Below are 14,031 nucleotides of genomic sequence, written 5' to 3' on the forward strand. Positions count from 1 at the left end.
ACCCAGAGGCCATTCCTTTACAGCAAACCAATTTAAATAATAAAAAAGTCACCTGATTGATAACATGCTTTTTGATCCTCAGGCCAACGGTGTGTTGAAAAAAAAAACACAGCCATTTACTAGTGAGCACACGATGCAGATTTTATAAGGGGCGGTTTTATGTGGAAATTCTTGTTTAATAAGCCAGGAGACGCACAACCGAGCAACACCTTTCTTTACACAAGTAGGAAGACTAGGCAGAAAGCTGCCATTAACAGTGGCATCCTGTTAACGTGCCAACTGACAGTTCTGGCGAGTTGCTTACCAACAACTCGGAGGTGGAAGGCTGCGTCACGGCAGGGTTTGACGTTGGTGTCCAGGCCCTGGCGTGCTTGGAGGCAGCGATCCCTCAAGCTGTGGAAACACAGGAAGCTCCATTAAAGCTCTAAAGGCAATTCGGGTTTGCCTCTCACGAAAAAGGCAAGGGCGGCGTGCCACGGCCTGTCTTGGTAAGCAGACGCACATACACACTCCCTCTACAAAGGTCTGTGCCCAACCACTATTATCAGCAGGACAGGTAAACAATGACCACAAGGAAGGGTGATGAGCCACCTCTGGTCCTCCTGATGTTGAAGTTAGTACTACTATGGACTTCATGTATCACCACTGACCAGGCTGATGGGAGTCGGAGTCCAGTGCCACAGGGCTCCCTTGTGCTGCCGTGGAAGCTCCTGGCTGAAAACGGGGGGCTGACGTCAGTCGTCCCATTCCATCCATCCCTGTCTTCTCAACGCAGGACAGAGGACAAAAGATGCCGACACCGGGGGGGGGGGCACGGGTCCAACGCGATCGCAAGCTGCCCTGGGGGTGCAAGGGCTGCTCACAGGTGCCTCGGCTGCCCTGCGCCTGTCGGAGGCCTTGCATAGTAAAGCCAAGGGGGCAACCTGTCAGTGTGTGTGTGTGGGGGGGAGGGGCAGGGGAGGCGCCAAAAGGCCTGCTAGCCACTTAGCAGAGCCTAGCACCGCCTGGTTGAATCCTCCGGGTCATGGTCCTGCGTCCGGCCTGTGGCATCGGCGGTGACAGATCTTCCATAACAAGATCTCATTGGGTGTGTGTGTGTGGGGGGGGGCACAGGGTCTTTTTATGGGCAGGCTGCTACCCCCTCCCTCCCTCTGTGGCTCCTGGCTGGCATCTAGCAAGATGAGGATCAGGATAACAGGAAGGGTGCAGGGGGAAAGCACGTGGGCAAGAACCCTGTGCCAAGAGGGTGGACAGGCAGGAGAGCAGCCCCCCCTCCCATTAAGCCTGAGCTGCTCTTCACGGAGGGAGGGGGCGTGGATGGGCAAATGGGGGAGGAGAGACCCACTGCACAGCAGTAGCTTGGGGGGGGGGGAGAAGAGGTCTACAGAAGGTTTGGAGGCTCGTTTTTCTTCCATGAAAAGAAAACCACAGGAACGTGGCAGTGGGGGAGCCCAGCTCAGCACCCCCCCCTTATTTACAAGTGGCAGATTTTAACGAGGGCCTTTTATGGCCTCGCCTGAGCCGCTTTACTGGCCCCGGCCAAACCACAGGTGGTTTTTTGTTTGGTTTGGTTTTTTACTGCACTGGTTCCCCAGACGGTGAAACACTGCTGGCAAAGGGGTGCACGTTCCGAGCGGTTCCTTTGGGGGTGGCTGGTGGGAGACGCCTGCCTCAAAGCTCCCCCGGAGGGTGTGTCTGAACAGGAGCAGCTAAGCTGGCCCCCTGGCGCAGGCCCTACCTCCTCCTCCTCTGCCCCTTAAGTCACTGCGTGGTTCTGCCGAGGAGAAGGGGACCCTCCGCCTGAGCGTGGCTGTCACTCATCCTCCTCATTGGAGAAATCCAGGTCCTCCACCACGTCGTCTGGCCCCTGGGCCAGCTGCTGCAGCTCCGCCCGAGACACCTGCTTCCCGACACCCTTCGGCTTGGCCCGCACAGCACCCCCTGAGGAAGGAAGACAAGAGAGAGAGAGAGAGAGAGAGAGAGAGAGAGAGAGAGAGGGGTGTAAATCCTGCCTTATGAGGTGGGGAGGGGGCGGGGGGGAGGAAGAGGGAAGCAGAAGCGATTCATTGCTAATTAATCACAGGCACTAATTAATTTATCTGGGCTGCTGCATCTCCCAGATAGCAGGAGGGGGAAGTGAGCAAGGAAAAAGCCTTTTCACCGCAGTTTGCAGACCCAGGCCTCGGCAAGCCTTTGCCGCGGGGGTGTGTGTGTGTCAGACAGGCAAATAGGCTGCCTACATACATAGGACTCATAAATGCTGTGCACATGAGGAGAAGCACAGGTTTACAATTTGCCTTCGCTGAAGGCACACGTTTTGGGGGAATTTCAATGTCTGTGGAAACAAATTCAGAAACCAACGTGGACCGAGATCAGAGAGTCCTTCCTTTTTATGTGTCCGTAAAGGCCACCCTCTTGTGCATCATTCAAGGAAGACTTAAAAACTCTGGATTTAAAGCAACAGTCAATGATATTAGTCCCCTTTCCCCCAAACACCACAACGAAGCATTTAAGAGTTAAACAACATAGCTCTTTTAAAAAGCAACAGCAAAACAGGATTTTGTATTTACTGTTCACTTGATAGAACAGTGTTTCAAGCTGGACAGTCACCGGAAGTACAGTTATCTGAAATTCACACAATTCACTCGGCACCTTCAGCTTTCTGTATCCCCGAAAATGATGGCAGGGGAATCCAGAGCCTTGGGCTGCCCATCTAGGTGTGGGTACTTTGTGTGGCCTTGTCTGTGCGATGCTCCGGCCACCATGACACCCATTGGTGGTGTTTTGGGGTCAGGACTGCAGCACTGAAGGGCTTTTCACACACACACTCTCCACCCCCGTCACTGCACATCTCACAGGGCTAATTCCAGCCGAGGGGAGAAAGCCCCAAGTACCACCCTGAAAACCTGGGCCAGCCAAACACTTGGCACGAACCCACACGGAGGCAGCTGGGGGGGGGGAGCAGCCTTCCGGCCCCCGCCGCACCAGCCCCTGGAGGCCCCAGAGAGTAATTCGCTCCAAGACCTGACGAGGAAATGCCGCCAACCGCTCGCAGCCATTGTCAGCTCGCGCCTCCGCTGTTCATCTATTCTGGGCAACGGCACCGGGGCTCCCGTGCCAAGACTCCGCCATCTGCCACGGTGAATCAGTCGGCAGGCTGGGCACGGATGGCGTTCTCTCTCCCTCCCTCTTGCTTTCACTTCAGAGGTGGTTGTGTGTGTGTGTGTGGAATTGAGTGGAAGGCAGGGAGGGGTGCCCCATCACCCCGCGAAGGGAGAAGGCTTATACCGAAAGGATGCTTCTCATGGAGAAGGAAGAGAATACTGCCAACAGAAGGGGAAAAAACCCAGAACCACCGGGAAAGTTGACAATCTACCATTTTCTCCTGGCACATTTGTATCAACACGCATTTCCATGCCAAGACAAAATCGCTCCCGCTGCTGTGGCTGCTTCTCCATCCCACTCTGTGGTGGTGCAGCTGGCGCCCTCCCCAGGCTAAAAATGGGTGGAATCAAGAACACCTCTCCCCCCCCCCCCCCGCAAGCAAGGCGGGCGGCTTCTGGCCCAGCTCCCCCTTGACTTCCCTTCATGAGCACTGAACACATCCTGTCAGGAAGGCAGCCCGCGGGTAAGAAAGGGTCCCCAGACAGCCCTGCTGAGAGGCACCGTTATAATACGAACGTTTAAAGAGCAAGAAGAGGGGCTGCCACCTATTTAAAGATGTGACAAACACCCAAGCAGGACGGTGAACGGAGGGACCACCTCTTCTCCCTCCACCGCTAAGGGTGACAGAGAGAAATCCTTCAGAGGATTTTCGCCAACACGTTTCATAGCCCTCAGGAAAGCAAGGAGCCAAAGAATCAAAAGGAAACTTGCGGGTCACCCCAGAAGAGAGATGTGGGGAGGCCTCCCAGTTTCATGGCTTCCTCCCCCTTGTGTTTTCCGTCTGCGAATAAATGCCCCCAAAGAGGGAGCGACTCTCTCCGTTACAGCCGGACAGAAGGGGAGCTGCCCTTTATCCAGAGTTAGTTCCTCTCTTGTCCTTCTAACCCAGCCTTGGCTACTTCTGACTGCAGGGACTCAGCATTCGGGAGCGGGGGGGGGGTGTCACAGGCCAAGAAGGCTCTGTCACGCCTAGAGCATTTGGGGCAGGAGCCGCAGAGGACTGGGACTGCAAACGTCTTCTGTACACAAAGTGGATGTTCTGTTATTGAACTGTGACCTCTGAACAGTTCATCAGTGTTAGGACCGTCACGTCGGTGACCACTGTGATCTTCAGCATGTGGAAGACGCATGTCTTGGGATTGTGCGCTCCTGCCAACACCACCATCACAGCGGTGCATGTGACTCACTCCCATGTTGGCCACCTTTCCATTTCCAAAAAAGGCATCTTGGATTTCTATTTTTTCCCAGGAAACAAAACTGCATCTCCTTAACCCTCAGGTCTGACCAGAGAACGCCACTCTTTCAATCCCATGCCAGCGCCACCATCCCAAAGACAGAATGTCCAACTCACACCATGGCAGTCATGCCAAGGCAGCTCCCCCTCTAAAACCCAACAAGTTCATCCCACCTTAGAAGCAGAAACTTACCATCAGAATCACTAGAGTTTTCTTCCTCCTCTTCCTCTTCCTCTTCCTCCTCTACTTCATACTCTCCATCATCATCGTCGTCGTCGTCGTCATCCTCTTCTTCACTACTGTCGACTGAAGCACCATCTGGGTCCTTCTTGGCCTTTGACTTCTCTGAATCGGAGTAAACAAAATAAACATCAGAAAAGGCAAAGCCTTTCCCCATTCAGGGTCCGGAAAGGGGTTCAGAAGTTTCTCTAACCCAAAATTTGGTTCCAAGGCATTCACCCTAACTCACCCCAAGTCTGCATGCTTGCCTATCTGTTTTATTAAGGTGAGGGGAAATCTGCGTTCTTTAATGTAAAAGATTTAAAATAAATTTTGTGTTCTAGCATATACACAGCAGAACTAAACAGGAAACTACAGATTATTAGAGCAGCCTTTCAGCAGAAAGAAGAAAAACACAACACAGATAAGCAAACCGCAGCTCACAATCATTTAAACAAGCACGAGTTTGGAGAGAGAGAAAAACTGAAGGCAGGAACTGGATGGTGGGCTAGATCTTAGAAAAGTTACTCTTTTAGGACTAAAAATTACCCCAGCCGGCTTATGTTCCGTGCTTGAGGAACCAAGTGTGGGGTTTACAAAGAAGAAGAAAATAACCACAAAGTTTCCTTTAATAAGCATCCTACCATAATAGTTCTGGATAGAATTGATATCCTTATGCTGCTAATTGGAAGTAGGGGAATTAGGAAGACTGAGGCTGGGAGGGGGGGGGTTGCCTTAAGACACTCAAAGATGCAATACATCCGAGACGGGAATGGGGGAGGTCCCTTGGCTTCACTCCTCACCATGACACCCGCTTAGCTATGGGACACAGAAGTGACTTAACGGTCTTTAAAAGGGCACACGTCTGGTGGAAACAGTGCACTACACTCTCCATCGTTCACATGCCCTTCTTGGCAAACGGCCTTTGTGGCCCTTGCAGTTAGCAGCTGCTTTGCTTTTGCCCCCGACCCCCCCCCCCCCAAGGAAGCCAGCTTCCTTGAGCTGCCTGGATAGCTCAGTGGTTTCGGTCTCTGGCTGTGGAGCCGGAGGCCGGGAGTCTGATTCCTCCCCTGCCCCCTTGGGCCTCCTTGAGACAGGATGGACTGGATGATCCACAGGGTCCCTTCCAGCCCTGCAGTTCTAAGATGATGACAATGATCAAATGCAGCCGACCATTCCCTCCATGGAGCAAAATGCTGGGATGCCTATCTATATTTTATGTTAACTCCAGAACAAGCAAGGCAAGAAATACAGCCAAGAACACCCCCCCCCAAATAAATACAAACACACACACACAAACACACAGAGTCATCCCTCCCACCCCCTGCAGCTACCCAATTAGCTAGCCCTTGGCTGTGGATAGACCTCTGCCCTTTCCCGGCTTTGCATGCAGCACTGCTAACAATGTACAGGCAGCTACAGACGCGCCGCAGGTTCGGAGACAAACAGGGCACCCATTAAGCTTGCTTGCATCTACCAGCCTCATTTCGTGAACGGCATCACAAAAGGCTGGAGGAGGGAGCAAAGGCAGAAAGGCAATGTGGAAGCTGCATGGTGAAAGACAAAAGGAAAAGTTTAAACCAGCACATGGTTAAACTCTGGAACTCCCTGCCACAGGATAGAACTCACGTCAGCCAACTTGCGATAGATGCAAAAGGGAACTGGACGAACGCATGAAGGCTGGGACCAGGGATGGCTACTGATCAGGTGTTGGAGAAAGAAGGCAGAGGGACGGGACCTGGAAGGTGCCCTTCTCCCGGGGAAGGACATGAATGGGCTTCTAGACCAGACAAGCCTTCAGGCTGGCTCTGGTTTGTAGCAGCACCTTCACCTTCCTGGGAGTCTCCACTTTGTATCATCATCATCATCAACAACAACAACACAAGGATTCTCTTCACCCCTGATGTACTCAGGCTCCAACTCTGCCTTTGCTGGTGGGCTCATCTCCCCCTGTTCCCACCCACCCCTCCAGGGCAGACGCAAATGGATGGCTACGCAGCCTCCCAACCCAATAATGCTAACCAGCCTCTCCGCAGGCCTCTCTCCGGCATCGCAGGAGAGAAAACAAAGAGACCCCACTCAGTCTTTTTGGGTGGGAAAGAGGACCGGCCGCAGACGTGCCTTGGCAACAGAAGCACCTCCCAACCGGGAGCCCTGATGGAAGATCCGCGGCAGCCGCCAGGCAGAGAGAGACCTGGAGGGACTCCCGCTCCTTCTGCCGCCAAGCCGTCGGGGAGGGCGCCCAGACGGATGGACGCCCGGGTCCCTATCACTGCAGCCTGGCTTTCCAGAGAGATATTAGAATCGCTCTTCTAGAAAGACACCCCCGCAACAAGCAAGGAGATTTTGGGGGAAAGCCTTTTCTTCTTTCTTCTTCTTCTCTCTCTCTCTCTCCTTGACAGCCTGCTTCTTTATTTTGGAGGTGGACCCACTCTGGGGACTGGGGACCCAATTCTCCATCTCTGGGACTGGCAGGGCGGCCCGCACCCCTCCCTCTTCCCCAGGGAAACAAACCAAACTGGAAGTGTCTGGAAGCCCCCTCCCAACTTCGCAAACATGTACTACATTTTATAATGGTGTTGGGGGAGGACACCATGCTTAGAAGGCAGCTCTTCTTCCCACCCCCACGCCAAAAATCCCTGGAAAAAAGGGCCCAGAGGGGCCGCCAGAGTCACACTCTTCCTCTATTCCTTACTCTTTATGAATGCCTAACTTTCATACGCTCCGCATCCAGAACTGCTGGGTAGCTCGTGGTCGAGGTCTCTGGCTGCAGAGTTAGAGGTTGGGAGCTCAATTCCCCCCCCCCGCGCCCCCCCCGGGTGCCTCCTTGACTACATGATCCACAGGGTCCCTTCCAGCTCTACAGTTCTAAGATAATGATGACACCGAACTTGCCGAGCTAATCCAGACAGCTCTTGCCCAACAAGAACCAGGCTTTCCAAAGGCTCTTCCTACGTGTCTGAGAAAACCCTTTCTCTCCCCTGAACAGAACATGCCAGGGAGAAAAACGATCGCTTGACATCGGAGCTCTGAAGAGATCTGAACCCTGGCCTGCAGATTCCAACCCTCCTCTCCCCTGCCTCCCTCCTCTTTCCTCCTAGGGGGATGATGGCAACGACAGATTTGGGGTTGATGTGGGTTGCCCTCCCTCCCACCAGAGCCAGAAGACCTGCCACCCACTCTGGTCTTACGGCCTTCCTGCCCCATCCCATCGCCCCACAAGAGTACGAAGAGAGTCTCGGCGGCCCCCAGCAGAGCAGGGAAGTGGGGAGAGGAGACGGGACTGCACAAAGCCCTCCGAGGAGCCAAGAGCATCTTCTTGGCCTGGTGGTCTCCCCTCACATTTCCTGCCCCACCGGAATCCCCGAAGCGGAGAGAGAACTGGAGATATGAGGCTGACTTTTAATACAATTTGGTCGGGAAGCGAGGGCTCTAAAGGCTGCATTAATCACTTTAACGATGAAGCTATTACTGGAGGTGGAGTGGGGCGGGGGGGGAGAGGCGAGGATGGGAAATTCACTGCCTCTCGCTTAAGGCTTCCCATAGGACCAGTTCACACGATTGTAGGGAAAAGGGAATTTTTACGTTGCACAGGCAAAGGGGGGGCCCTGATGCCCCACCCCTCTTTTAAAGGTTAACAGACTGCTGCTGATTCCTGTTAAAAGCAGGATGCCTTCACTCCCACCTTCTGCCACTAAAAAAGTATACCAGGTTATAATCATCATCATTTTAGAACTGCGGAGCTGGAATGGAGCATATGGATCCTGTCAAGAAGGCTCAGAGGGTCACTAAACCCCCAACCTCTGGCTCCACAGCCGGAGACCGAAACTGCAGAGCTATCCAGCAGATGTACAAGATACACAATCATCTTTCAAAATCTCTGATGATAATAGAATGATGATAATAATAAACCTTTGAATTGCAGGCTATGGATTGTCCAGTCCAGCCCCTGTCAATGAGACCCAGTGCGGGAATCGAACCCCCAACCTCCAGCTCCCCAGGCACAAACCTCAACCCCTGAGCTACCCAGCAGGTCATTTAACTCAATTTGGAAGGGACTTCAGAACTCTATTATCCTGAAAATCCCCTGTGAGATGCACTTTGAACTTTGGAACTCACTGCCACTAGATGACACTGATCACTGAAAAGCCTTTTTGAGCAGATTTAGAGAAATTTGTGGAAAACTCAAGGTCGATCAACGGCTATGAGAGTTTAAAGTGAAACCTCCCTATTTCCATGCAGAGAGTAAACACACTCTCTGCAGGTAGTGGAGAGGCTATTGTTACCTTTGGGCTCTACCTGTGAGTGCCTAGCCAGCCAGTGTAAGAAGGTCAGCTGGGTGGACTTTTGGTCTGATCCACTAAGACATTCCCACCACCCAGGACTTCTGGTTCCTTCATCTATAAAATGGGCATAATGCAACAGAGGACCTTTCAGAGAAAAATGGCTTTTAGGGCGTGCGGAAAACATGGTTTGTTTGTTTTTGCTCTCCATCTAAGTGCAAACAACAGCCTTATTTCCTCCATTCTAGATAAGCAAAGGAGCTAGGAGGAGGCAGTGTAGTGCTACGGAAAGATTATAAAAATCCCAGGTTCAAATCCACACTCAGCTAAGCTCACACAGCAAAGTCAAACCAGAGGGTTGTTAAGTGAGACACAGCCAGAGAGTTAGAAAAAAATAACTCTGTGGCATCAAGTCAGTTCTGACCTACGACGGCCCTTTTCAGGGTTTTCCAGGTACAAAAAACTCAAGAGGTAGGTTTCCGCTTCCCTTCTTCTGGGCAGGGATCCCTGGGAGGGTGCAGCTTGCCCAAGGCTACCCAGGCTGGCTCTTCTCTCAAGAGGCCCAGTGGGGAAATCGAACTCCCAACCTCTGGTTGCACAGCCAGAGACCCAAACCAGTAAGAAAGAAGCTTGGAACTCCTTAAAAATATCTGAGGCTCCAGCAAGACAGTAACCAGACAATCCTACGTAAATTTACTCAGAATGAAGTCCATTAACATTTGGGCAGGGCAGTGTAGCTCCATTTCTTGTTTTCCGTCCCAGATTGCTAATGTTTCTACAACTTTGCCTTCAGTTGCTCCCTTCCCGTCATCAGCCGCCTTTGCAACCCTCGTTAGAAAGGCGAGATAAACGATGTCAACCGCAATAACAACTGTGACGTCCACGGCTTCCTTTGGCACACTTTCATCCCCAAGTCTAGTGAATTATATCTTTCATTTGGTCAAAATGTACAAAATTGGGGACAGGAACGCGAGCTCCGAGAGAGAGGCCCCTCCCTGGAGGAACGATTTCACGATTATCATCTGCTCTTATTGCATAATCTATTCTCTGTTCCTTCCCCCCTCTTTTTCCTCCACCCCCCCCCTTTTGGACCGGCTGGCATTTGAGGGTGACTAATTATCCGATAAAGGGAAGACAATCCAGTCTCCCCACTTCAACTCCAACCTCTTGGGGTGGGGTGGGGGGGGAAGGACCTCCTGTTACAGATTTGGGTTTGCTAATAATGTATGGGAAAATTTGTCCCTGTAATGAGTGGGGGGGGGGGAAGGAGAGGTGTTATCTTCCTTTCAAGCTCTGGTCACTGCGCGCACACACACACACACACACACACACAGCCTTCCCCCCCCAACCCAACCCATATTAAATTGGCGTAATATGATTACGCGCCGGATAAATGAAGAAACCCGCTAAAGTTCATTAGAGGTGCACCGTCAGCCTAATGCGGACAGATCGCTCATTACGGGGCCCAGCCAGGAGAGAGAGAGAGAGAGAGAGCGGGATGCGCCACCGCCGCCCGAGCCGCTCTCTGCCGGCTTTAATTGCCTCCTGACAAGGCCATCCACCACCTCTCCCTGAGCCATTAATAAGCGCCCGCAGCCGCCGCCTCCCCTTCCTGGAGCTCCGTCAGCCGGTAAATGAGAGGAACGCCGCGGCGGCCGCCTCTTCCCACTGCGACCGCAGACAGGCCATTGATCAAATCTGGCAGGCGCGGGGAGGCCATCTTGCGCCCGACCCTCCTTCTGGGAAATTCGAGGCAGCTCTGCCTCCCCCCCCCCACTGCTGCCAGCCTCCAAACTCCCTCGCCCTTTTTCCGTCTTCCTTTTCAGGAGCGCGGCTTCAGAGCCAGGATCGGTCTCTTTGAGCACGGCTGGTCCCTGGCCCTGCCACCAGGGAGGGAGAGGGGTGGTCGGGATTCACAGCCGGGGCAGCACAACGTCCAGGCATCCGCGCGGGGGGGCAGGAACTGATGGTCGGCCCCAAGTGGGCCCACCGACTGTACGATTCCTACCCCTAGTTGATTATTAATGCTTTGACTATCTTTCCGGTCCCACCTCCAATCGAGCCAAGCCACACATATAGCTTTCTTCCTCACAACAACCCTGCAAGGTAGAGCTGGGCTGAAAGGATGCAGCTGCTTTCCGATCACACCCCGGGAATTTCATGGTCCAGCGTGGACATGAGCTGGGGTCTTCTGGGCTCTTATTATCCCACATCTTAGTCTAAACCACGACACGGCACAACCAGTTCTCTACCAAGACAAACCAAGGTCTGGCGGCTGGAAGGGAGCAGCAACGTCTGAGGCATCAGGATACATCCATGAACGGACTCTGCACCACAATCTCTGAATCCAAAATTCTGCCCCAATGGGAAGGAAAAGCCACCTCATCACACACCTTGGCCACCATGGTTTAGGAGAGTCAAGATCATCCCTTTCCCCTCTCCTGTCTTAGCTACCACTATCCAGCTTGCTTATTCACAAGTACTCTTCTGTCACGGTTTCCCCTGGGGAATAAGTTCTGCAATGGAGAGACCACCACCAAGAAGGTAAACTGTGGCATCTATCTGCCGATCACTGTGGTTCTGCTCCCTGCTCGGACACAGGCAGGCAAAGTTGAAGCCCTCATCAGGTTTTGAACTACGCTTCGCATGACCTCAACTGCTAGCCAGACTGGCTGGGGCTTATGAGAGCCCTAATCCAGACACAACCGGAGGGTAACAAGGGGGCCTATGCTTTGCTCAGTGTAAAGGTTCTTAAGAGTTAAAGAGATGAAACAGTACTAAAAAAGTTCTCCACTTCAGAGCGAGAGGCGATAAATGTGCAACCACCACGGCACATCTGCACAACCTGTGATGGTTCGCTTGAAGAATGTGGTTTTCAATTTGAAACACAAAAAACACACTTGCCATGAGATTAGAAACTGGGAAGGCAAAGATGGCTGAAGAACAGAACAGGAGAGGAAATGTATTATGCCCTAGTTGCTTGTACGGGATCGTTCGCAGAAACAACAGAGTCAGATCAAAGGATGGGAAGAAGCCACTGCAATGCAGAAAGGGATGAGGGATTGGGGCCCCTCTCCTCTACACCTTCGTAAAACCAGATTTCCCAGCTTGCAGTGGTTAACAATCAGGAGCCAGCCAGCTCTCCAGACGAAAACTTATTCCGCAGAGATTATAGTCACTATAAAGCGCTAATGAGTGCTTAACTACTGCAATATTTAATTAAAAAAAAAAGGAGAGGGGCTGTGAGCTGCTGCTAATTAACAGAAAATTGGTAATTTCCTAGCTATTAACGGCTTATTTTCCACTCATCTGCACTCAGGCAAGAAACCAAAGCTCTGGGATAGAGAGGAAACAGGCTCAATCAACAAGGACGGACTGGGCTCCTGCTTTGGGGATCTCTCTGGAGTTAATGAGGGGGGGCTGGGAGGACCCCCTGCCTCCCCCTTTCTTCTTGGAGCCCCCCCTTTTCTCCACTTGCCCAGGCCCCTCTTTCCCTAGTCCCCGAATCCAGAGGGGGGGGATGTCCCCCTTCCAACCAAACGGATATTTGGCTCTCCTTGCAGAATGCGGAAAATGCTTAACTGCTCTTTTTCTGCCCGATTTGAGTCTCCATTTTATTGATTTTTTTTTTAAAAAATGTTTTTCTATTGATTTTTCTTGGCAAAGCTTTCTACCAAGAGAGATGCTTTTATATCAGAGGTGGGGAAACATGAGGCCCTGGGGCTGAATTGGGCCCTACGAGGTTCCCTACCCATCCACTGCGCCCTTTCCTGCAATACCGTTCTGTAGCTTTCCCAACGCGAAACACCGTAATGACTTTCCAAAAATTAAAGATTACAGTTGGGCTCAAATCCTATCCATCTTCCCACCCTTCTCCTAGGACAGCCTCTTTCTCACATCATAACAGCTGTCGCGAACTAAAATAGGGAAAATCTTCTACACGGCTGTGAATACCCTGCTTTATCTGAAAACTACATCTGCTGCCATTCAGAGCTGGCAATACTAGCTCAAGGGTCTGGCTTTGCTGCTTTCTTCTGCTCCTAAACGTGACCCAAGTTCATCCAAGTCTTAGATGGCATGAGAACCGAAGGATGAGAGAAAAGAGAGAGAGAGGTGGCAGAGCTCAGCAGGGTTGTAAGGGTTATTCTAATACCAGAATTGCTCAGATATGGGTTTTTAACCTTCATTTTTGTATTTTCTTCTTCTTTCTATTGGTATTATTACTATTTGGTAGCGACCTTTTTCGAGTGCTGGTGCAACCCAGGAGTTGTTTGGTTTATGTCTATTTTGTTTTTCCTTCCCTGTAAGTTTGGGTCAGGGTGGGAGGGAGTCTCGTTTCAATGGACGGTGCTGCCATCCTGATGGTGTTGGGCCGAGGAAAGTACGCTGTGGGAGGCAGGCCTACCTACCATTACAGGACACCACATGCCAGGCAACTGACACCTGTTATGTGCTCTGACTTTGCCACCCCCCAAAGTGGATGAGCGCTAGCTCACCAGCTCAGCTGTGCCTCCAGTATGACCATCCTGCTGATTTAACGCCAGGTCTATTTAGAGTAAGTTCCATCTGACCCGATGAGGAAGGGAATGCAGACCTGGTGTGTATCAGGTAGACCTGGGTGGGCGATCTGGGAGGCATGGCCCTCTCTCAGATGTTCATCCCCCCCGCCCCCCCCCCCGGATTATACCCTGTGTGGCATCAGGGCAGATTGGAGGGGAGGGGTGGCAACAGCCCACAGAGACTCTATAGATGCCAGGAGGACTGCTTCGCTTTTCAAGGCCAGGCCTAGAGTGTTTGCACCTGACTGTGTGGCATAGGGATAGGTTCAGAATGGTGCTGGTGTACCGTTCTCCCCACGACCCAGCCGTATCCCTGCCAGCGCTGGCTGAGTTCATTTCGGCTGCGATGTTGAGGTCACCCAGACGATTGATAGCCAGGGACTTCAACATCCACGCTGAACTAAAGCTTTCCGGCCCGGCCCTGGAGTTATTGGGTGTCATGACAGCCATGAACCTGTCCCAACATGTCATCTGCCCTAAGCATTCAGCTGGTCACGCTCTGGACCTGGTGTTCTCGACTGCCAAGGTGATAGTGAACAGAAGGCAGGGACTGTGAACTCCCGTCCACTG

The 14,031-nt window shown here is 52.2% G+C and overlaps 1 protein-coding gene across 1 annotated transcript in view; it reads right to left on the reverse strand.

Annotated features, from left to right (window-relative positions):
• Positions 1-155: 155 nt before the first annotated feature.
• The window catches only part of NOC2L (NOC2 like nucleolar associated transcriptional repressor), a 43,720-nt gene continuing 29,844 nt past the window's right edge, over positions 156-14,031 (reverse strand). Inside the window, exons 18-19 of the mRNA XM_020782267.3 lie at positions 4,593-4,745; positions 156-1,941 (exon numbers count right to left, since the gene is read on the reverse strand). Coding sequence (XP_020637926.3) covers positions 1,814-1,941; positions 4,593-4,745 — 281 coding nt within the window. The 3' untranslated portion in view covers positions 156-1,813. The remainder of the gene's footprint in view (positions 1,942-4,592; positions 4,746-14,031) is intronic.

The sequence above is a fragment of the Pogona vitticeps genome, chromosome 7 (assembly GCF_051106095.1).
Source record: "Pogona vitticeps strain Pit_001003342236 chromosome 7, PviZW2.1, whole genome shotgun sequence".
NCBI classification, from domain to species: Eukaryota; Metazoa; Chordata; class Lepidosauria; order Squamata; family Agamidae; genus Pogona; species Pogona vitticeps.